Raw genomic sequence first — 23,463 nt, 5'->3', positions numbered from 1 at the left:
GGAGGGGCGGGAGGGGCGAGTGGGGAGGAGGGGCGGGGCGAGCGGAGCGGGGGGGCGGGGCGAGCGGGGCAGGAGTGGCGGGAGGGGTGAGCGGGGCGGGCGGGAGGGGCCAGCGGGGCAGGAGGGGCGGGGCGAGCGGGGCAGGAGGGGTGGAGCGAGCGGGGCAGCAGGGGCGGGAGGGGTGAGCGGGGCGGGCTGGGGGGGCGAGCGGGGCGTAGGGGCGGGGCGAGCGGGGCGCAGGGGCGGGGCGAGCGGGGCGCAGGGGCGGGGCGAGCGGGGCGTAGGGGCGGGGCCGCCAAGTTAGTTCGCGGGAGTCCGGAGCTCGGGAGCGCCGGGGCGGCCGCGCAGGTGCCCTGGGCCGGCGTCGGGATGGAGCTGCCCACGGTGAACCTCAAGGTGGCGGGGGCGGGGCGGGGCGGGGCGGGGGCGTCGCTGTCCTCCGGCCGGGTGCGGGGTGCGGGGTGCGGGGTGCGGGCCCCGAGCGGTGGGCTCGAGGGCTGCTGGGCCCGGCTGCGAGGGGAGGCGGCCGCCGCGGCCGAGGGCTCCGGGGAGCGGCCCGCGGGGGCCGGGCGGGGCGGCGCGTTCCCTCCCCCGGCTGACCCCGCCGACCCCTGGGCCTGCACCAGGGGCCGGGAGGGGCCCCGAGAGCCCCGCGGGCCGGGCGGACACCTGCCTGCCCTCGGGGGCCCGCGACCCGCCCGACCCCGCCCGCGGCCCGCAGGCCCGGGGCGCCCGCCTCGCCGGCGTCCGCGGGTTAAGAAAACCCGCAGTTCCCAGACACGTGGTCTCCAACGCCTGCAGCTCCCGCGCCCTTATTTCCTAAGACCCGGAACAGCGGATAGAAGTTACTTAAAAGCAGCAAACCTCGACCCTGGGCCCTAGGAGGACACTGCGAGGCTTCCTGGGGTGTCTTCACTTCCTGTGGCCTGTCCTCCGCCCCTCCAGATGCCAGCGGCTTCTTCTTTCTGTCGCCGCCCCTGGCCCCACGGGCTCCCTCCCGGCGGCTCCCGGGCAGCATCGGCGACCCAGGAAGGTGGGGAGCTTGGCCCAGACCTGCCATCGGGGTGTCGGGCCGCCCCCTCTGACACTATACCCAGGGACGCCCTCTTACTCACCAGTGACAAAGCATTTAGCCCCCGTGGTGTCCAGCATGGAAAGGGAGACACGGGGGACCAGGAAAGGACACGAGACCCGTGCTTGGGTTACTGGGGGGCGTCTGTGTTACGACTCCCCAGGGGCAGATTTTTCTCTAATCAGAAGCTTCCAGCCAGGGAGGTTCCCCGAGGGCATCCGAGGGGCGGGGGGGGGGGGGGGGGGTGGGTATCAATATTCACCTGGGTCGGGGCAGCGGGGCGCCAGGCAGTGAGGGGTCCATGCCCGCGCCCTTTTCTCTGATGCGAGATTCGCCTAAAGCCGTTGCCCGGGGAGCACCCGCTGAGGCAGAGCTGCAGAAACTCGTTCCTGGAGCGTCTGTGGCTTGCCAGGTTGTTCACTTGATCACAGCCGCCTCCCGAGAAAGCTGATACTGTCACCTGCCTGGCAGGTGAGCGAACTTCAGCTCGGGTCAGATGAGTAACCTGCCAGGGTCCCACCGGGATTAAGTGGCAGAGTCAGGCTTTGAACCCACTGGGGCAGACTTCAAGGCCAGGTCCTTTCCTGGCCACCAGTTAGGGCTGACTTCAGCCTTGAAGCCTTCCTTCCATCCATCGGGAGGGTTTAGTCTCTTTGGGGCTTTTTTTTTTTTTTTTTAGATTTTATTTATTTATTCATGAGAGACGCAGAGAGAGGCAGAGACACAGGCATAGGGAGGAGCAGGCTCCATGCAGGGAGCCCGACTTGGGGCTCAATCCTGGGACCCCAGGGTCATGCCCTGGGCCGTACACGGCCCTAAACCTCTGAGCCACGGGAGCTGTCTTTGGGGCTTTAAAAAAAAAATTTTTTTTTTTGAGCAACTTTATGGGCCTGACAGGCCAAGCACACCCACAGGTCTGGGCTGTGCCGACGTTCTGTGCCCCCGAGTGAGACGGGCGGCCCTTCCCTTGGCTTAGGCAACAGCACCCCACGTTTCCAAAGATCTTAGCTGGTACCAGGCAGAGACAAATAAGTGCTGAGAGACCGCGAGGGGCCAGAGTTGCCCCTGGTGTCATACAGGACGTCCAGTTGGATTTGAATTTCAGGTCAACAATGAATAATTTTTTGGCATAAGTATATCCGAGGCAGGGTCTGGGGCACCCTAACAGAGGCTTTATTAACCAGCATTCGAAACTGAGCGTTCTGTGTTTGTGTCGTTAAATCTGGGCATCCTGGGGGGTGGCTGTTGACTCCTTGCTCGTAGGCACTTCAGTGGGATGTTCTGAAGTCAGGTCCCCTCGGGGGCTGGGGAAATGCGCCCCTGTGGGCCTGCACCCCCTCCATTGTCTGGCAACTGGTTGAATGCCTGTCGTGCCCAGCCCAGCCAGAGTGGCCAGTGTGGTGCCGGCGAAAGCAACAGCTGCCCCAGGCCCTTCACACAAAGGGCTGTCCCTAACCGAGGCCCATCCGTGAGGCAGGTCCTGAGCCGGAGACGTGACATTGTGACAGGCTTAGAAAGGAATAGGCTTCGGTCTGGGAGATCTTTCCAGAAAAGGCGGGTGGGAGGAAGGTCCAGGCTGTAGGGTAGCGTGCGGGCTTAAGGACTTCGGGAGCCGACTTCCTGATGGTAGTAGGGAGCAGGGCCGTGCACGGGGCTGACCGCCTGGCAGGCTATTGTTGTGTGGTTTTTTGTTTTTTTAAAGATTTTATTTATTTGTCCATGAGAGAGGCAGAGGCAGAGGGAGAAGCAGGCCACCTGCAGGGAGCCCGATGTGGGATTCGATCCAGGGTCCCCGGGGTCACGCCCTGGGCCGAAGGCAGACGCTGCACCGCTGAGCCCCCCAGGTGCCCTCTGTGTCCTGTGTTTGACGCCCCCCTCCACCGCCCTGGGCCCCAGGCTCCACAGAACAACCCCACGACACGGGCACGATGGGCCCTACTTTATGGAAGAGCAAACAGCAGTTCGAGGGCTCGGCGAGTTGCTCAGGGTCCCGGCTCCTGCCCCCCGGGGCCAGGCTCCGAAGCCCCACCTGACTGCTGCCGCGGGGGGGCGGGGGTGCTGCCGTGGGCCTCTCAGCCCGGCCACCCTGGGGGGCTTGCCACCCCTCCGCAGGCCGCTGGACGTTTACGCAGGACTAATGCAAACGGGTTGCCTAGGAAGTGTGCCCCTCCCGCGCCGGTCAGCCCGGGGCCCTCTGTGGCAAGCGCGGGGCTGGGTCCTGCCCTGGGCCCCGGGCCTGCCCTCGGCCTGCCCTCTGGCTCAGCCTCCTGCGCGCGCCGCCCTTCCCTTGCTCTTCCAGGCCCTGCGCGTGGGCACACCTGCGGCTCACCGGCTGTGTGACTCAGGCCTCGACCTCCGGAGTGTCCATTTGCTCCCCGTAAGAAAGAGGATCAGAATAGACGCTCCGTCCTAGGGTGACAAGAGGAGGATCCCGCGCTCCACGAGGGGGGGGGGCGTTGGCGTTTTTATTAGACCCGAGAGCCGTCGGACGCCTGCACCGAGCGCCGTGTATCTGAGCGTTGGGGTGTGGGCCGTGGGATGTCCCGCCGCCTCGGGGCTAAGAGCGTCGGTGCGCGCGTACACACACACGCACATGCACGTGCACACACACGCACACACACACATGCACGTGCACACACATACACGCACACACATGCGTGTTCGGGGCAGTGCAGACACAGCGGGTCCTGGTCGGGGGCGGGAGCTGCGTCATTAGTGCTGGTGCAGGAAGCCTGAGCCATGTGGGGACCCGTGGTCGGTGCGTGGACGCGCAGTGCCTGCGGGACCATGTCTGTGCGCGGGAGGCACCGCACTGGGACATGGGGGGGACAGGGTGGCCTCTGTTGCACAGAGAACGAACCCAGTGCACAGACACCCAGAGCCGCGGCCTCTGGACCAGACCCCAGGCGTCCAGGGCAGCACCCCACGACCCCAGCTGCCCTGGCTCCCCCCGCCCCCGTCTCTTGGGGAACAGCCGGGCAGCCCCTGGGCCGAGCACTGTGTGAAGAGTCCTGAGCCCCCGGCTCTGCTCTTGCCCAGCCGCGTTGTCAGAGCCCAGTGCCTCCCTCCCCCGGTCTCAGGCGGTACCTGGGGATCCCTGGTGTCCCCCCGGTTACCAGAAACCTCCCCAGCAGCCGGCACGTGGCTCTCTGTGCTGAGACGAGTCGGGGGGCCCTCATGGGTCGCGGGGGCTGGCCCACATGGCTCGGTTTCTGCTGGGAGCTCTCCTGGACGTCGGGCCTCTGCAGGCCTGCGTGGCTGTGCCCTCCCTCCCCTTACAAAGATGGGGACACCCGGGGAGAGGAGGCGTAGTGTTCTGGGGCTTTCTCCTCCCGGGGGCTGAGACACGATCCAAAGCTGCCAAGTTTCTTAACTATAAAATGAAAGTGATGTCACGTGGAGGGCACCCAGCGGCCCAGTTCCGGGTCGCTCTCCCCCCGAGACAGACGGCAGAGGTTTGGGCTTCGGGCAGGGGCCCACTGCGTATTCCAGGTCTTTCTAGCTCTTGGCAAAGTCTTTGTCTCACAGGTGACACCGCGATTGCCCCCGGCAGCTCGCGTCCCCGCCGGCTTGCGGGTCTCAGCCCTTCACCCTCCCTTCATCACGCAGGCGCCCCGGGGCCCAGAAGCGCCCCGTGCTGGAGCCCCGCCGTGTGCGTGGTCTGGAGGTGGGAGCCAGAGCGCCTGGAGATGGAGACGGTTCTGGAATAAAGGCCAACGAGGGGGGAGGCTCAGGTGTTGAGTCTTAGACGGAAGGTGGTGATAGGAGCCCCTGCCCTGTGCTTCCTTCCCCGGGGTCTGCTCTTAGTGGGAAAGGCGGACGCCAGAACCACTGCGGCCGGTCACGTGTGGCCTTGAGGCAGGCTCCCCTCTGTGGGCAGGGTTTCCTGTCAAGACTGGGGGGGGGGGGCCAGTGGTTGGCTCTTGAGATACAGATCAGAACTCTTCCCCACAAGCCCCAGCCCCCCCACCCCCGCTTCCTGTGTGCCCTCCACGGTCTCCTGTCCAGCCACCTTGGCATCTTTCCAGTTTCCAGAATGTTCCGTGCTGCCTTCTGCCACAGAGCCTTTGCAGGTGCTGCCCCTTCTGCTTAAAATGCTCTCCTTTTTTTTTTTCTTTAAGATTTTATTTATTTGATGGAAAGGGAGAGAGCACAGGCAGAGGGAGAGGGAGGCGCAGACGCCCGTGACCTGGGAGCTGACACGGGCTCCGGCCAGGACCCTGGGATCGTGACCCGACCCCTTAATCAGCTGAGCCCCCAGGTGCCCCGTGAAATCTCTTTTTGACGCCCACCTCGCTCACCGGCCTCGTAACCCCCCTGCCCCTCCCCTTGTACAGGAGGCTCCTCTTCCTTTACTAGAATCTCCCTCGGAAAGACGGTCTCATTGGGGCAGCCCGGGTGGCTTAGCACTGCCTTTAGCCCAGGGCGTGATCCTGGAGTCCCCGGATCGAGTCCCACATCGGGCTCCCTGCACGGAGCCTGCTTCTCCCTCTGCCTGTGTCTCTGCCTCTCTCTCTGCATCTCTCTGTGTCTGTCATGGATAAATAAATAAAATCTTTAAGAAAAAAAAAGGTGGTCTCGTTGGACCCCTCACTCTGTGGTGATGATCTGCTCAGCAGGTGTCTCCCGCCACATGAGGTTCTGGGAGGGCCGCCCAGCCCCACGTATGCCCCACTCGCCGCTGGGTCCCCAGGCGGGTGCCAAGCAGATGCCAGGGGCACCGGCCGACAGTCTAGATGTCTGAGACACGTAGCCCCATTTGGTCACGTCTCGTAAGCCTCTGCGAAAGGACACCCTAGCACCTCAGCCTCCTGTGCCTCGGTGTCCCCATTTTGTAATGTGAGGAGTGCACTGGGCCCCCAGAGGCTTGGCGGTCAGGGGCCTCGGCCTTCTCCCCTGCACACGGCTCCTCCGCTCCCCGCACAGGATGGAGGGTGTGCGGCCCTCAGGACGCGCCCGGAGCGCCAGCCCGGCCCCCCGGGGGGACAGAGCGGCTTCCCCAGAGGCGGGTGCTGGGCCCTGGTCGCCACCGGCTCAGGCAGCTCCCCTGGAGCCTGGACCCTGGGAGCCTGGGTCACACTCGCCGCCGACCCCTAGGCCCACCGCCCGCCGTCCGGGGAGCCCGGGGCAGCCTCAGCTTCCTGAGTCTGGTTTTCCCCTCTGTAGGAGGGGAGCGATCGTGGCGTCTGTTCCAAAGGCTCGCGTGCGGGCTGGGTGCCGCGGGGTGCGCAGCAAGCGGGGCTCTTCTCGCGGGGCTCTTCCCTCCGCGGCCACGACTCCTTCCAGCAGGTGCCCTTCTGCCCTTTGCGGGGTTCGGAAGCCTGGGCTGTTCCTGCACGGCCTCGCCCTGTGTGCCCTCCCCCGGGCTCTCGGCGTCCCCCCCAGCCCGACCCCCCAATCCCCTGAGTGACTCCTCCAAGGCCCCCCTCTACCACAGGGACCCCGGGGAAGCCCCCGTGGGGGTCAGGGGGGCCCTGGCCCCCTGCTGGTCCAGGTCTGCTCTCTGCCCCCCGCCCCCCGCCCGGGCTCTGGCTCCTGCCTCCCCGTCTGTGTTTCCACCTGTGGCTCTCGCACACCTTGCCCCTCCCCTTTGCCAGGCTGGGCCCTGCTTGTCCCTTGGCACCCAGCGCCCTCCTCCTGAAGCTCCGCCCGCCGCCGGCAGCACCCTGCCCTCCCCATGGCATCTGCGCCTCCTCCTCCACTTCCAAGCCGGGCCCTTGCCGTCACCAGCAGTGGAGACAAGTTCCACGAAGAGGGCTGTTATTTTAAACACATCCGGGACGGTGAAAGGGATGGGATAGCGCAGAAATCTAGAAAAAAGCGGGGGTGGGGGGTTGTGTTTTGTTTCCTTAAACCGCAGCAAGTTACTTCCTTGCACAAAAGCCCTCTGTGGCTTCCCTCCATGCACTTCAGATAAAATCCGTGCTCCGCTTTTTTTTTTTTTTTTTTACAAATACAAATAGTATATATTATATGCAACGTTCCTGAAAACTTCCACCAGATTTGAAAAAGGAAAACCGGAACGTGACTTACATGCTGTAAGAGCAGTTTCATTCTCAGAGAGCTAATATATTAGAAAACATTCCTCTTCTTACAGACCTGGTTTTTTATTATATCTTTTTTACATATGACACATCCACTTTAAGTTTCCAGCTAAAACCTCAATGAGGGCTGAATAAGCCTAACAAGTAGTGCACCAAATGATTTCAAGCTTTCTAACACTGACATTAGCACTTTTATCATCTCCATGGGGATGCATGGGGAGCTAAAATCCCCAAGGCCTGCTCCTCCCGGGCCCCCCGCCGCCCTCCCCTGGCTCTTCCCCCGGCCCCCCCGGTGCTCTCCTGCTCCTTGCACGCAGGTGGCCCCCCCCCACCATACCCCAGCTCTGCTGTGCCAAGAAAGCAGCCTCGGTGGATGGAGTCCCACGCCCCCCCCCAGCCATTCCTAGTCCAGGGATCCGCTGATGCCAGAGCCGATTGGCAGGTGCCCCCGAGGAGCCCCCGCCTCTGGGAGCAGGTGGGGCTGTGGGCGTCTGCTGCCCCAGGGGACGCGGCAGCCCAGGCCTGGCCTCACTCGTCGTCCTTCACCTGAGCCTGGTTCGCTCAGTGTGGCTGGTGGATTTTTGTATTTCAACAGGTGTTTGCAAAGCTTGTTAGGTCCTAGGCAGGGGCTTCCTGTGTTTCCTGGCTCCACAAGCCCCCCCGCCCTGGGGGGCGTCTCACTCACAGTTCTCTCCTTCCTTCCCACAGATGATCCTGCTGGTTCACTGGCTGCTGACGGTCTGGTGAGTGACTCCGCAGGTGCCCGGTCCTGGGTCACGTACCTCCCGGGATCCTGTCCACGTGTCCCCTGGTCTTACCCGCGTGTCTCCTGGCCAGGTCTAAGACTAAACAGCCCCTCTGTCAAGAACGTCATCAGCAAGCACCCTGTGTTCCAAGACTGTCTGTGGGGCAGGCGACTTCCAGAGGCCTTTGCCATCCCTGCCACCTCCCCCCCACCCTCCATCGAGGCTTCAAGCCGTCATCCTCGGGGAGGTGGCCGGCCCAGGGCAGTCTCCACGGCTCAGACCCTCCTCCAGGCACTGCCCTTTGGGGCTTGGCTGACTCTGGTTCCTCCCCAGGCCTTCGTGTCTGGAGGGCGTGAGGTGCTAAAGCCAGGGGGCTGGTCTCGTGGGCAGCTGGACTCCCCGAGGCAGCTGGGGGTAGGGGGCGGCTAGAGCTCCTCGTGTCTGTGGCCTCGGGTCAGTCACTGGGACTCCCTGCGTCGTTCTCTCACCCGTAAGACGAGGGCATAACTGACCCGTGTGAGGTCACCGGGCGGTGAACGCACAGCTTCAGACACTAATAGGCACGATGGCTTACTGAGGGTGTCTGGGAGCAGCCACCGGGCCGAGCACCTGTGGGTGACTCAAGGAGATGCTCACGACCCGAGGCGCAGGGCTGGACCCCTTTTCCCATATCGAAGTCCTGCCCAGAGACGGCCGACTCAGGATTCACACGCATCTGAGCAGGGCCTGGCACAGCCGGGGTGCAGCCGGTGACCTTACCGAGTGTCCCGCCCCCTGGGGCCTCGGTTTCCATCTGTAAGGACGGCACACCCCTGCCTATGGGGCTGGGGGGGGAGGCGTGTCGTGCCATCCAGCCCCCGGGGCCTGCCGCCAAGGGGGGCCCGAGGGTGTCAGGCGACTCCACGATCGCCGTGGGGCTGCCGGGGCGACCTCGCTGTCCAGCCAGCGCTGGGAACCGTTGAGCTCCCGCGCCTCTGGCAGCCCCCCAAGTACGCTGCCCGTGTGGGGCGGCTGCGAGTGTCGCACACGGTCACGGCGGATGACCTCGGGAAGCAGGGTCAGGAGTCCCGGGGTTCCGGGTTGTGGTCGGGGCCGCACTCGCTTCTGAGGAGCAGGAAGTCAGGTGACTTCTTCTAAGGCTGCGGCGCCCCTCACCTTCTGCTCTGAACTGGAGCGGCCTCTGCAGCGGCCCCTGAGCCCACACCTGGGGGCTGTGCGGCCTGGGCCGAGGCACGTCATCTCCCCGTGGCCCAGCTTCCTCGTCTTCATTTTTTTTTTTAAACATTTTATTTATTTGACCCAGAGCGAGCACAAGCAGGGGGAGCGGGAGAGGGAGAAGCAGGCTCCGTGCCCCGCAGGGGGCCTGACCTGGGGCTCGTTCCCAGGACCCCGGGATCGTGACCTGAGCCCAAAGCAGATGCTTCCCCAGCCGAGCCACCCGGGCCCTGGGTTCCTCCCTCATGTTCAGAGCGAGGGCACAGCTCGCGCCTCCTTTCTAGGGTCGTTACCATAAACACGCATCCCTGAGTTCACGTAAAGCGGCTAAACGGGCCAGGCGCCCCCGGGGGCTCCGTGTTAACTATTTTCGCTGGGTTGACGACCACAGAGGTAGTGGGTGACGACACCCCGGGAACCACACGGGGCGGCACCAAGTGAGGAAGAGCCGAGGGGCGCGTCACACCGGGCGGTCAGGGCGAGGGCCCGGCGTCCACGCGGGGCCGAGCTTCAAGCGGCACAGCAGGCCCCGCGTTCAGGGCGGCGCACGCAGGCGGCCGGCGGCGAGTCATGGGGCCCCTCGGGTCACAGGGCTCCTCGGGCCACGGGGCGGGTCTGTGTTTCATGGCACGTGGGCAGGAAGCTGTGGGAGACTCAGCAGACGAGGGGCGGCACCCGGTGACGTTAGTCGCCTCTGTTGAGGGAAGGGCCAGAGGGCAGGAGTGGGCGTCCGGGGCCCGCGGGGCCAGGCCCCCGGTGATGGGTCCTGGTGGGGGGGGGACCATGCGGCCAGCGGGGGCCAGAGCGGGGTCCCTTTGGGAAGCAGGGGTGACGGGGTTTGTTGCCGGTTCCAGCGCCCAGCTGGGCGGGAGGAGAGCGAGCACCCCAGCCTCTTCACAGGGGCCCGGGACCCCGGCGCAGTGGCCTCGGGAAGGGGGGGCACCTGCAGGGTGGGCACCTGACGGGACCTCTTCCCACAGGGGCTGCATCACATTCTCGGGGCCCTATCCCTGGGCCAACTTCACCGTCCTGGCCGTGGGTGTGTGGGCCGTGGCTCAGCGGGACTCCATCGATGCCATAAGTCTGGTGAGGCGGGGGAAGCGGGAGGTGACCGGCCTGGGGGGCCGCAGCCCCCCATCCCATCCCACCCATCCCATCCCAATCCTGACGCCCCCACCCGCCCCCCATTCCCAGGTGTCTCACCCGGCCTGCCTGGCTCCGAGAGCCTAGAGTCCCTCGTGGCCGCCCCGACAGAAGCATGGGTGGGGTCCCCCAGGGGCCCCAGTGTCCCGCTCCTCGGGGGCGCTGGAGCACGTGCCCAGTAACCCGCCTCTCCAGGGAGGGGTGCGGCTGGGAGCCCCACCAACGGGGAGCTCGTCTCCGTCATGAGGTCAGAGCAGATGCAGCCGTGCTGAACTCTGTCCCGGGGGCGCTCCCCCAGCCCCACTGTGCCCCAAGGGCCCGTCAGGGTGACTGCAGAGGAAGGAGCTCCCCACGGCGGAGACAGACTGGGGAACCCGAGGGACCTTCTATCCCAAAGGTTCTGGAACCGAGTCTTGTGCCCCATCCTGGCCTCAGGGACAGGGAAGAGCAGGAGTGGTGACGGGCTAGGTCCAGACCCGGGTCCACCCTGCGCTCAACGGTGTCACCCTCGGTCGGGCGTCTCACCCGCGGCTCCTGCCCGTGGCCCGACCTGCCGTCCAGCACAGCCCGGGGACACGGGAGCGCGGACGGAGCGCCCGGGCTGGCGCGCGTGGCAGCGGATGGCACAGGCCCGCGTGCCTCTGTCTTGCAGTTTCTGGGCGGCTTGGCGGCCACCGTCTTCCTGGACATCGTCCACCTCAGCATCTTCTACCAGCGGACGGGCTTCTCGGACACGCAGCGCTTCGGCGCGGGCATGGCCATCCTCAGCCTGCTGCTCAAGCCCCTGTCCTGCTGCTTCGTCTACCACATGTACCGGGAGCGCGGCGGTGAGCGCCTGCTGTATACGGGTGAGGCCGCCGCCCCCGGCCCCTCTGTCCCGCCTGACCCGCAGCTCCTGCCCCAGGGAGCGGGCCTGGCCCCGGGGTCAGGGGTCCGAGGGTGGGGCCGGGGAGCGAGGCCCCTGAATGCCGGGGAGTGGGAATGCAGGCTCCCGTGTCGCAGCGCACAGGCTGCGGGCAGAGCTGGGGGCGCGCCCAGACCCCGTGTCAACCGGAGCTCGGATGCCACGGGGCAGCCTGCAGCCCGAGGCGGGTAGGCTCCTGCGGGGCGCCGGGCCTAGAGCCCCCCTAGCAGCACGCGGGCTCCGCGGCCAAGGGACGGGAGCTGCTGGCCTGGGCCACGGAGCCTCGGCCGGCGGGCACGGAACCGCAGGCGCTTTGTCTGGGGGCGTCCCGGCCACATCCCCTGGCCCGCCGCTGCCCCCACCCCCCTCCTCGTGGTGGCTGGCCCATTTTCCTCTTCTCCCTCCCATGCTTCTCCCGTCCCTTCTCTCAGAGGCGGGGAGAGGGTAGGCGGTGGCCTTCCACTGTCCCCTCCCAAGGAGAGAGGCCCGATGGGCCCACAACCTGCCCGCGGGAGCAGCTGAATCTGGGCAGCAGCGGCCTGTGGCCTCAGCATTGCCCTGGCCTGGCCTGCAGCTGGGGACGGCCAGGAACATTCTTGCCATGGGACAGATGAGGGAGCGGGCGCCCAGAGCCCCTGGGACTTGTGCTGGGTCACAGGACGGTGTGCAGGGCAGGAGGGGAGCGAAGAGCATGGGCACACGGAGTCCGCCCCCCTGACACCTTGGGCTCTGCGAGTGCCAGCTCTGGGCCTTCTGCACAGTCACGTGGTGTCCACTGTGCGGGGAGGACCCTGCGGGCCCAGGGCAGAGAGCGCTGAGCGCGGGCTGCTCCGGGAAGGCCAGTGCAGGGTGGCCAGGGCACTGGCTGCAGGCTCGCGCCACCCTGGCGTAATGCCCTCAGCTTCAGGCTCTACGCTCGGGGCCAGTCAGGTCCTCTCTTGGAGCCTCAGGTTCCCCATCTGTTAAGAGCACCCGCTCGAAAAATAAATAAAATTAAATAGATACATACATAGATAGATAGATAGATAGATAGATAGATAGATAGATAGATAGATAGATAAAAAGAACACCTGCTGTGTAGGGTTACAGGAGGACTAGCGCACCGGCCAAAAGCTGGGGACTGTCACCCCCTCGGCGTCTCAGTGCCCTCCTGGTCGGGGGTGGATCTTGGTTGGGGCTCAGTAGAATGTCCCGAGTCCTCACCCTTCATCTTTCTCCTTCCCCTGTGACCCCCCAGGTTTCCTTGGGCCGTCACAGGAGCGCAGTGACTACCAGACGATTGAGTCACCAGAGGTGCCTGCGGACCCCTTTGTAGGCTCAGAGGGCAGGGGCCACTCCCCGCAAGGGTATTGAGGCCAGCCGGCTTTGGCCGCAGCGCAGGGGCGAGGGTGGTGGAGCCCGGAGATGGCCCAGCGGCATCACCCCCCTTGCGCCGCGGGTGGTATCCCAGAGACACTCCTGACCCCACGCCCCTGTCTTGGACTACGTTCCCCTGTCCCCAACCCCCATCAGGTGCCCTGAGTGCTCACCCATCCCAGGCTCCCTGCAGCCGCCTCTCCCTTCGCTGGTCCAGGGCCGGGAACCTGGGGTCTCATCGCCTCCCGCAGCTGCCCCGTGCAGCCCCGTCCCAGTCTTGCCCGAGCCAGGCTCTGCCCATGGCTCTTGGCCTCTGAGCTGCCTGCAGGTTGCACTCAGCCCTGGAGCAGCCCGGCTCGCTGCCTGGTGGCTTGTGGCGTGGGGTCCTTGGGCTTGGGGATGGCACCTGGGACCCACCACAGCCTCGGGCGGCCCTTCCTGAAGCCCGGTGTTGGCGTCGGGGCACGTGGCTACGTGCACTTTGAGCCTGTAACCCCCAGCCGGGCCGTGCCTGGACCTGCCTGCGATTTCCCCTTTGAGTCCGCAGGGAACCGGGGCTCAGCTGCCCTGTCTGCTGTGGGAGGACGTGGCCTCACGGGTAGCCGGGCCCACCCTGCACCCCGCATTGGCCCAGCGAAGGCCCAGCAGTGGAGGGCGCTGCGTGGTGCCAGCGGCCTCCATGTGTCTGAGTCAGAGGGCTCGGGTACCGGCTTGAATCTCGAGCGACTTGACGTCTCCGACCTCAGTGTCTTCTGGAAAGAAGCTAATAATGCTGCCGGGGTGGTGATGCAGGGGAAGCGTGCAGTGCCCGGCCCTTGGAAAGCTCCCGAAGTGGCGGCACAGTTGGTGGGCTGCTCCTTGATCCTGGGGTGCTGTGGGGTCTGTAGGTGGGGGGTGACCTCTTCTGGGCAGACCCTGGGTCTTGCCGTCGGGGGGACGGGGACCAGCACCCAGAAGCCCCGAGCATCCCACAGCCAGGCTCCTACCCTGTGTCGACTGGACCAAGTGCCTGCGCTCTCCCAGGCCGGCCCACTTGTCCCCGGCACGCACCCCCCACGCCCCGTGTCCATCCATCCGAGGGCGCTCAGGACCTGCTGCTGCTGAGCCAGGGCTGCGGGGCTGAACCTGGAGCCTGCTCTCAGGGAACAGACCTCAGGAGTCTGTCAGGAGGCAGGAGCCCCACAAGGGTCCTATGGGGAGGGACCTGCACTTGGCACCCAGGGACACCGAGCGGGGGCAGCTTCACCGTCAGGGGGGTGAATAGATAATCCACGGTACGTGCACTCTGGATGTGGCTCAGCAGCCCGCGTGTGTGAATAAACCACACCTGTTTCTGTCAACGTCGGTCCCCCCGTGTGAGCAGATTGCAGAGTGGCCCCTGCGACGTGTTAGCATGAACTTGAAACCCGCCAAGCGAGCCCGTGTGTCGTTCATGAGCGAGTAGGTGGTGAACTAGAGGAGTGTGGGCTAGAAGGGAGGACCCTGCAAGCTCGTGGTCAGGGCAGCCTTGGGGGGCGGAGGTGGGGCCTCCGGGGCAAGTTCTGGGTCCCCTGCTTACACCAGCCCCTGGCACATGGCAGGCTTGCGCCGCACATGCCCGTGTGTATGTTGTGAATATATCAGGTTTTCAAGGGGAATGACAAGGTGAGGGGGACGCAGTGGGGGGGCCGCTAACTGCCTGTGTCAAGCAGCGGGAAGAGTATATTCAGAGACTCTGGGTCCTCATAGTCCCAGATCCTCAAATCAGACCAGATCTTTACAGGGGTGGGGGGGTGCAGGGAGGGCCCCTGTCTTAGGTAGGGGTCCCCAGAAGCACACCCTGAATGCAGTGTCTGGCTTGAGGCGAAGCAGGGGAGCTGGGCTTTCTGGTCATTGGCCAGGGGCTGCTCCGGCTTCGGGGGACGGCGACTGAACCTCCCAGCTACTCTGGCTCCCCGAACCCGCAGGCCAAGTGGCCCCGGGAGCTGGACGGTTGGCCTGCAAGAGCAGGGCCCTGATCCGAGGCCCAGGGACAGCGAGGGCCCCCAGTGGGGTGCCCCCTCTCCAAACAGCAGGTCTCCTAACTGACATTCTAGCATTCGTTCAACAAGCAACCAAGAGCCTGTGGGAGCTGGGAGTCCTCTAGCTGCTGGGGCTGCCAACATCGGGGAAAAAGCCCCAAGTACCAGGCGATTCCCTTTGATGTGAGAGCTTCCAGGCAGGGGAACAGCTCGCGGGAAGGCTTGAGCATGTGTGTGCCTGCCCAGCCTGTTTCCGGGCACAGTCAGGAGGCCGGCGTGGCTGGAACCAAGGGAGGGAGGAAAGAATGAGGTCAGAAGGGCAGCAGGGACCCGGTAGCAAAGGGTTAGGAGGGCATGTGGGGACTTTGGCCTGTTCTGAGTGCCCTGGGGCCGCTGGAGGGCTTGACGGTCTGACCTACACTCTGAAAGGCCCCTGTTGGCTCGGGCGGGCGGGGAGAGGTGGGGGTGCTGCTGGCCACATTGAACAGAACACCGCGCACCCGTTCTCAGTCCCAGGGAGGGACATCCGAGTCCTGCCCACTGCGTGCTGGAGGTCGGGGCACCGAGGGCAGCGGGGCAGGCGCGCCCTGGACGGACCACGCTCTACTCGCGCCGAGAAAGGACAAGACCAGCTTCGGTGGGACGGGGGGGGGGGGGTCATTCCCCCTGGCCAGCAGTAACCCCCACGCCCTTACTCTCACCCCTCTCCGGCCCCGGTGGGAGGACGCTCCCCTCCCCGAGGACAGGCGCAGCAGTGGCGTGGGCCGGGGGCCACATGACACGCATGCTTGAGCAGAACAAGAGAGCAAACCTTGGACTTGAAACAGAGTAAGATATTCCCACACGGGTGACAAGGTCAGCTCCGCCTGCGTGGGCTCTGCATCTCTGGGTAAGGAAGTGTTCCAGCCTCAAGGCCCCTTTGTGACCGGCGAGTGGGATGCAGCCAGCTTGCAGGAGGCGGCCTTTCCCAACAGGGCAGCCCTCGGCTGTGTTTTGGAGGCAGAGCGGCAGGATTCACTCGTGGCCGGGGTGTAAGAAGGAGAAGGCCTGGGGCCCGAGCAGCTCGGAGCTCCAGCTGCCCCTGGCTGGGGGCCCCGGCAGGAAGGCCGGGTCCAGGGAAGGGCCAGACGGGAATGGAGCTTCCGACCGACCGTCTCAACAGCCTGCTCTTCCAGAAAGGCCAGCTTTTGTAGACTCTTTTTCTCAAATATTTGTTTATTCATGAGAGACACGGGCAGAGGGAGAAGCAGGCTCCCTGCGGGGAGCCCGACGCGGGACTCAACCACTGAGCACCCCGGCGTCCCTGTAGACTCTTGCCAGCCTCCGCCTTTTAGTCTGTAGCGTCTGCCGCTCTGGACACTCGACCGCAGGCTGCCAACTCCTCTTGCCTCCGGTCTCCTGCTGGTGAGGGCTGAAGCCACCTGTCCGGTTCCCAACTCTTGTGTTTCTTGTTTTCACAAAGCTGAGCTTTCCAGATGAGGGAGCCGGAGATAAGCCCTGGTCCCGGGAGAGGTCACTGTCCTGTCCTGTTGGCCGGAACTGGACCAGAGCCAGCCGTCCCCGCAGGGGCCCCCGCCTTAGGCTCATCCTGCCTCGAGTCTCCAGAACAGCCTGGAAATTCCAGCTCTCCCCGCCTCCCCCTCCAGAACGGCCCTAGAGCCAGAAAGCTTTGGTCAAATCCCCACTGCCCCCCGTGACCGGCTGTACGAGACACAGGACAGCCCCTTCCCTCACTGTGACTTGGTTTCCTCATCTGAGAAGTGGGGATTGTCCCAGTGCCTGGCCCCGGGACCAGTGAGATCTGAAAACGTGTGACATCAGTGTTTCTCGTTGTGCTGTGACCGTGTTAATCATTGAGAGAGGGAGGGGGTGACGAGCGTAGGGGAGGAGAGAGCTTTCCTCCGTCCTCCGAGGGTCCCTGGCTGGGTCTGAAAGTCTGAAACTGACAAACACGAACAGGAGAAAAGCATGTGCGTTTTCTCGAACTTTCCCACGTACATGAGAACCTTCACAACAGAAGGACGGTTTTGTGCCTTTCACACAACGAGACGATGAACGCGTGAAGAATTGAGAGGTGGGGACTGGGCTGGGGTAGTGAGGGTGACGCAGCAGGAAGATCAGGGTTAGTCTAGCGAGGTTGGTTCAGGCAGAGCTCTCGGAGAGGAACCCCCGTCTCTGGTGATAAGGATGTCCTCTCTCCCCGGCACGCGGATACCTTTCACCTAGGGGATTTAGGGCTTGTTTCAGGGAAGTTCAGGGGACGGGGGCAGAGTGACTTTCTTGCTTCAGGCATTTTTCCCCCCAAAAGCTCAGGGTAAGATGTTCAACACGCCACGGTGCCAGGCCTTGGGGGTAGCATGTCCTGAGCCCATCAGTCTGTCTGACCATCCACCCATTTATTCATTCATGATCAATTCCATAATAATTTATCGAGTGCTTTCTACAAGTTTTGAAAAAATTATAAAACAGAAGTTTTCCTCACTGGCAACAGCAGAGCCCTGAGGGTCCAGTTCTCCGGGTAGTTGAGGGCTCATGTTCATACCTATTAATGTAGAGACTGTTGACAGAGTCAACAGGTTATTATAAAGCATTACCATGTCAACGATCTTTTTTTTTTTTAAAGATTTTACTTATTCATGAGGCACAGAGAGAGAGGCAGAGGCACAGGCAGAGGGAGAAGCGGGCTCCATGCAGGGAGCCCGATGCAGGACTCGATCCCAGGACCCTGAGATCATGCCCTGAGCCCAAGGCAGATGCTCCAGCCAGGTGCCCCCATATCAAAAATCTACACTCAGATTCACAGACTTGAACTCAAGAGAAGCTTCGAGCTCCCACAGCCCAGCAGTTTGAAAGTTTTAATTTCAAACCCTTGATTAAAAAAGAAATCTTGGCCAGGGAATAAGACAGAGCAGGTCTGGCAGAGCACGCCAGCACCACCACCGCTGCCGCCACTCTGAGGTAGGGCACAATTGTTCTACATCCACCTTATTTCATAGCTTGGGACACAGGCCCACAAAGAGGAGACTTGGCCAAGGGGTACATGGAGACTTCTTGATTTTAGGGCCAGAATGTGCCAATGTGGAGATTAGGGAGCCAAGTAGAATTTAAAAGGAAATAAATAGAACTTCCACAAATAAATAGGAAAAAAAAAAAAAAAGGATTGTTGACATGGTAATGTTCTATAATAACCCGTTGACTCTATTATTTCCAGAAATAATAGAACAGTTAGAGACTCAATGGATGGCTTAATTCATAGAATAGAAACACCAGAAGAATAGTAGCCTTGAAGATGTATTCAAAGAAATTGCTCAGAATATACCAAAAAGCACAAATAAGAAAGGTTCGTAAAGAAACAGAGGATAGCAGGACAAGATCCAACATAACTCCCTTGGAGTTCGGAAGGAGCCCCTGGGAGAGAGAGGCAATACTCAAAGGAATAATGGCAGAGAATTTTCCAGAACAGACAAGACACCAAATGCAGATTTGGGAAGCCAAACAATCCCCGCACGTAAGAAATCCACATTGATAGTCATCCTGGTGGCCCTTTGTTCAGCATTGCTTAATCTTGGACACCTGGAAGGGTTCTGGCACCGCTTTATAGCAAACATAGAATGAGTGGTTCAGGACACCAGACATGAACATTAAGATCCCGAGAGCGGAGGCGGCTGACTGGCTACTTTTGATCTCCAGGTCATGAGTTTAAGCCTCGTGTCAGACTGTAGAGATCACTTTAAAAGAATTTTTTTTAATTTAAAAATTAAATTGAAAATATCCCAAAAGGGGATCCCTGGGTGGCGCAGCAATTTGGCGCCTGCCTTTGGCCCAGGGCGCGATCCTGGAGACCCGGGATCGAATCCCACGTCGGGCTCCCGGTGCATGGAGCCTGCTTCTCCCTCCGCCTGTGTCTCTGCCTCTCTCTCTCTGTGATTATCATAAATAAATAAATAAATAAATAAATAAATAAATAAATAAATAAAAATATCCCCAAAGCAACCGGGTAGAAAAGATGTTGTCCTAAAAGAAATGACAATTACATGGGCAACCGATGTCTCAACAGCAACAAAAGGAGTCAGAAGACAGGGGGCTGGTATCTTCAGAGTGGTGCGGAAGCAGCTGTGTGCTAGGAGTTACCTTTCAGGAATGAGGAAAATTAAGGCCTATTCAGAGAAATGACAACAGAGTTTGTCACCAACAGACCTTTGATACAGAAACATCTGAAGCATCTTCCGAAGGCATTTTTCCATAAGGAAGGGCTGACGTACACAAGGAAACAGTAAACACGATTTAGTGATCAAAACCGTCCTGGTACACGGCGGGAGGAGCTGGCCAGGCACGCAGTGTGATAAAGTCCTTTTCTGTCCGCAAGGAGGGTAAACACTGGATTAACTTCAGATTCTGCCAAATTAGTGTCTCGAGAACCATGAAAGAATAGAGGTGGAATGTGCAACTTCCAGGACAGTGTTGGGCCGGTGGGGAAGAGAGAGCCTTGATCAACTCCCCTGTTGTTGTGGCGGTTGTTTGATCAATTCTTAAAAAGTCGAGAAAGGAGGAAAAAGAAACATGAAGTTGGACCATTAGCAAACACAAAAATAAGATGGTTTTTGTATATGCACGTCACGATCATTCCTTTGTAAATGACTCCCTAGAGACCCCCAGCCCTGCCTGTGCTGACGAAAGACGCGCCCGAGGTACACAGACACAGGAGGGTGCCCTGCGAGAAGGAAAGAGCGTCAAGCAGGCGGGGGTGCCAGACCTGCTCAGTTAGTGGATCGCGCCGCACTTAATCTCGGTGACCTGAGTTGGAGCCCCACGTTGGGTGTGGCGTTTACCTAAAAATAAATCTTAAAAAAAAAAAAGAAGTCAGAACAGGCAAATGATGACCCAAGAGAGCTGGTGTAGCCGGTGTAGCCGCATTAGTATCAGGCCAACTCGCCTTCAAGGCATCAAGTGTTACCTGAGATAAAAGAGCACCAAGATCCGAAGAACGGAAGGGGCGGGTGGTCGACGAGATCCAGGAGACGTTAGACCCACAGACTCGGGCAGGAGGTAATCGTTCCTCCTCCTTCCAGAACTGCTTCACTTTTAGGAGGCTCTTCGGCAGTTACTTGGTAAAGGCTCGCCTCAAACCGGTGGGACGGCAGAGGAGGCGATACCACCCCTCGGCTGCAGATGAGAAGCTGAGTGAGGGTCCTAGGAGTTAGGGACCGGCCTTAGGGCACAAGCAGCAGAACGATGGCCTTACAGGTCCTCTGACCCGGGGCCAAGTGCCCTTTCCTGTCTCGGTTGGAACCGGGAAAGCGACGCATCTGGACAGAGGGTAGAAAGGCAGGCTCCTTGGGAGCAGCTTGGGCAAAGGCCTGGCAGGTGGGCACGCCTGGCTCACCTCCGGGCTCTGGGACACGGAGGAGTGGGCACGGGGGACTCCGGGCCGTTTCAGGGGGACCCGGAGGCCGGCAGCGTCTCCCGTCTCGCAAGGGCAGCCCTTGCCCGAGGCCCCGCGCTTCGCCACCGGATGCGCAGCGGGGCCGGGACCCTCGGGGAGGCCCTGGTGCTCGGCTGGTCGCCCCATCGCGCCCCGCGGCCCCCGCCGCGAGCCCCCGCGTGCACCTGCAGGCTCCGTGGTTCCCTGGCGCCCCTCCCCCGCCGGGGTCGTTAGCCCTCCGCGGACGGGACAGCAACGGCGCCCCCGGCTCAAGCCCCAGGGGGTGAAGGAGGCCCCGAGAGAGGCGGACGGACTCCGAAGCCGGTCCAGGAGGCCAGGAACACCGCCCCCGTTCTCGGGTGGGAAGACCGGGAGGCTCTGAGGTCCTTAGCTGGGGGGGCGGGGGGCAGACGGGGGGGGGGGGGGAGGAGCACTCAGCGGGGGGGAGGGCAGGCTCTGAGGTCCTTAGCTGGGGGGGCGGGGGGCAGACGGGCGGGGAGAGGAGCACTCAGCGGGGGGAGGGCAGGCTCTGAGGTCCTTAGCTGGGGGGGCGGGGGGCAGACGGGCGGGGAGAGGAGCACTCAGCGGGGGGAGGGCAGGCTCTGAGGTCCTTAGCTGGGGGGGCGGGGGGCAGACGGGCGGGGAGAGGAGCACTCAGCGGGGGGAGGGCCGGGAGGCTCTGAGGTCCTTAGCTGGGGGGGCGGGGGGCAGACAGGGCGGGGAGAGGAGCACTCAGCGGGGGGGGGGGGAGGGCTCTGAGGTCCTTAGCTGGGGGGGCGGGGGGCAGACGGGCGGGGAGAGGAGCACTCAGCGGGGGGAGGGCAGGCTCTGAGGTCCTTAGCTGGGGGGGCGGGGGGCAGACAGGGCGGGGAGAGGAGCACTCAGCGGGGGGGGGGGGGGGAGGGCTCTGAGGTCCTTAGCTGGGGGGGCGGGGGGCAGACAGGGCAGGGGGAGGAGCACTCAGCGGGGGGAGGGCAGGCTCTGAGGTCCTTAGCTGGGGGGGCGGGGGGCAGACGGGGGGGGGGGGAGGAGCACTCAGCGGGGGGGAGGGCAGGCTCTGAGGTCCTTAGCTGGGGGGGGCGGGGGGCAGACGGGCGGGGAGAGGAGCACTCAGCGGGGGGAGGGCAGGCTCTGAGGTCCTTAGCTGGGGGGGGCGGGGGGCAGACAGGGCAGGGGGAGGAGCACTCAGCGGGGGGAGGGCAGGCTCTGAGGTCCTTAGCTGGGGGGGCGGGGGGCAGACAGGGCAGGGGGAGGAGCACTCAGCCGGGCAGGTGCGCCGGGGGTGAGGGGAGGGGGGCACAGGGCAGGCTCTGAGGTCCCTAGCTGGGGGGGGGGGCAGACAGGGCAGGGGGAGGAGCACTCAGCCGGCAGGCACAGGGCAGGAAGGGATCCCGCGGGGGCGGGGGTCCTCCGGGCTCCCTCGGAAAGAGGTGGGGGCGGGGCGGTCCTGGTTCTGAGCATGCGCCGCGGAGCTGGGCCCGGGCCTGGGCGCCTCCGCAGCCCCTGCTGGGCAGGTGGCCCCGTGGAGTCCCAGGGCCTCGTCTCTAAAACAAGGGACCCAGGGCTTCGGGCGCGGGGCGGATTTGACGGGCGCGTCCGAGGGCTCTTTGCGCGCAGGGTGGAAGCAAAGAGGCTGGGCCCGGGGGAGGGGGTGGGGGGGACTGGCTCGCAGCCCCGCTGCATTGGCCTGTTCGGGGAGAAAGTCCTGCAGGATAAGAGAGGACAGAGTGGGGATGATGTGATCCCTGTGCGGTTCAGGAGCGACAGTCGAACACTGGAGAAAGAATTCTTTTTTTTTTAAGATTTTATTTTATTTATTTATTTATTCATGAGAGATACACAGAGAGAGAGAGGCCGAGCCGGGGGCAGAGGGAGAAGCAGGCGCCATGCAGAGAGCCCGCCGTGGGACTCGATCCCTGGCCCCCCGGGGTCACACCTGAGCCAGAGGCAAATGCTCAACCGCTGAGCCAGCCACCCAGGTGTCCCTGGAGAAAGAATTCTTGAGATGTTATGGGTGCAAAAAAACAAAAATCAAAAAACAGGGGGTGGTTTTATTAAAGCACAAGGACAGGACTCATGGGCAGAAAGAGCTGCACCAGGATTGTGAGGAGTGGCTGATGATGGACTTTTACGTCTGTGGAGGGCCCGGCCGGGCCAGGGGAGAGGGGGTAGAGGCGACTGTCGGGAATTGTGGCTGAAAGAAACGTCTGCAACACCTTGGAGGTCTGGCTGTTGTACGTCTGTGATGCAACATCACTATGAGTTGCTTGAGGAACATCACCCTCTGTCTCACGTACTCAGCAGCAGGCTGCGAGCAGTAAAGAGATTTATTTATTTTATTTATTTTTTTTAAATAAATTTTTTTTATTTATTTATGATAGTCACACAGAGAAAGAGAGAGAGAGAGAGAGAGAGGCAGAAACACAGGCAGAGGGAGAAGCAGGCTCCATGCACCAGGAGCCCGACGTGGGATTCGATCCCGGGTCTCCAGGATCGCGCCCTGGGCCAAAGGCAGGCGCCAAACCACTGCGCCACCCAGGGATCCCTATTTTATTTATTTTTAAAGATTTTATTTATTTATTCATGAGAGACACACACACAGAGAGGCAGAGACCCAGGCAGAGGGAGAAGCAGGCTCCCTGCAGGGAGCCCGACGTGGGACTCCATCCCGGGACCCTGGGGTCACGCCCTGGGGTGAACGCGGCACTAAACCGCTGGGCCAGCCGCGCTGCCCAGAGATTTAATTTAAGCTACAGTTCTCTTGCTTTAGTTCTCTTCATCCTTTCCTCCCCAATTTTGACGCTTAAATCTTTAAGGTTGCTGAGGGAGGAAGGTCTCATCTCTGTAACTTCTTCCTGCTGAATAGGGACATAGAGCTGTCCCTTCCTACGGGACAACACTGGTGAGTTGGGGAACATTTTTTAAATTTATTTTTTAAAAAGATTTTAAAAATTTATTTATTTGACACACACAGAGAGTGAGCATGAGGAGGAAGAGGCAGAAGGAGAAGCAGACTCCCCACCCAGCTGGGAGCCTGACACAGGGCTCGTTCCCAGGACCCCAGGATCGTGACCTGAACCAAAGGCAGACACTTCACCGACTGAGCCACCCAAGTGCCCCAGTTGGGGAACTTTTATATAGAGAAGGTTCCAAAGGCAGAGGCAGCCAATCCAAGGTAGAGAACACATACGAATCTGAATAGAAAGGATCATCTGTGGGCTGGAAGTTAGGGCAGTGAAGGAGTCTTGGCACCAGGCAGGGAGACACCAAAAAGGAAGAAGAAGGAGAAGGAGATCAATATTATTAAGTGAAAGAGAAGCCCAAGGTGGGCCAAAATTTTCCTCCAGTCCTTCATGGTTGTTTGGAGAGAAGCGTGAGGCCTTGCACGGGCCCACAGGAACAAGAAGGCACGTTAGCTGGCACTCTGGCTTCCTCCGAGGAAGGAACAGGTTTCATTCGTGGTGTAGGAGTCCATGAGGAATGTCCTGCTGATTCTATGGCCATAGGAGAACATGATACAGCCCGGTAGGGGCCCTTCCATTTTGGAGTTAAATCCCCTGC

General features: G+C 62.1%; 1 protein-coding gene across 3 annotated transcripts; it reads left to right on the top strand.

Annotated features, from left to right (window-relative positions):
- Positions 1 to 270: 270 nt before the first annotated feature.
- LOC121498089 (angiotensin II receptor associated protein) lies at positions 271 to 13,820 on the top strand. 3 transcript variants are annotated; one of them, XM_041768085.1, is made up of 5 exons: positions 271 to 396; positions 7,825 to 7,859; positions 10,058 to 10,163; positions 10,873 to 11,047; positions 12,362 to 13,820. In XM_041768085.1, the coding sequence occupies exons 1-5, from the start codon at positions 370 to 372 to the stop codon at positions 12,475 to 12,477; spliced, it is 459 nt and encodes a 152-aa protein (XP_041624019.1). In that variant the 5' UTR covers positions 271 to 369; the 3' UTR covers positions 12,478 to 13,820. The 3 variants fall into 3 exon arrangements, with proteins under 3 accessions (XP_041624019.1, XP_041624016.1, XP_041624018.1); XM_041768082.1 differs by having other exon boundaries at positions 10,873 to 11,068; XM_041768084.1 differs by having other exon boundaries at positions 295 to 384; positions 10,873 to 11,068.
- The last annotated feature ends 9,643 nt before the right edge of the window (positions 13,821 to 23,463 follow it).

This window comes from Vulpes lagopus, chromosome 8 (assembly GCF_018345385.1).
Source record: "Vulpes lagopus strain Blue_001 chromosome 8, ASM1834538v1, whole genome shotgun sequence".
NCBI classification, from domain to species: Eukaryota; Metazoa; Chordata; class Mammalia; order Carnivora; family Canidae; genus Vulpes; species Vulpes lagopus.
The sequence above is the reverse complement of the archived record's forward strand: the minus strand, read 5'-3'. Positions and strand labels throughout refer to the sequence as shown.

Coding starts and splice junctions, on each gene's coding strand:
- LOC121498089 (XM_041768082.1), top strand. CDS start 370: ATGGAGCTGCCCACGGTGAACCTCAAG. Junction 7,860..10,057: donor CACTGGCTGCTGACGGTCTG/GTGAGTGACTCC, acceptor CTCTTCCCACAG/GGGCTGCATCACATTCTCGG. Junction 10,164..10,872: donor CCATCGATGCCATAAGTCTG/GTGAGGCGGGGG, acceptor TCTGTCTTGCAG/TTTCTGGGCGGCTTGGCGGC.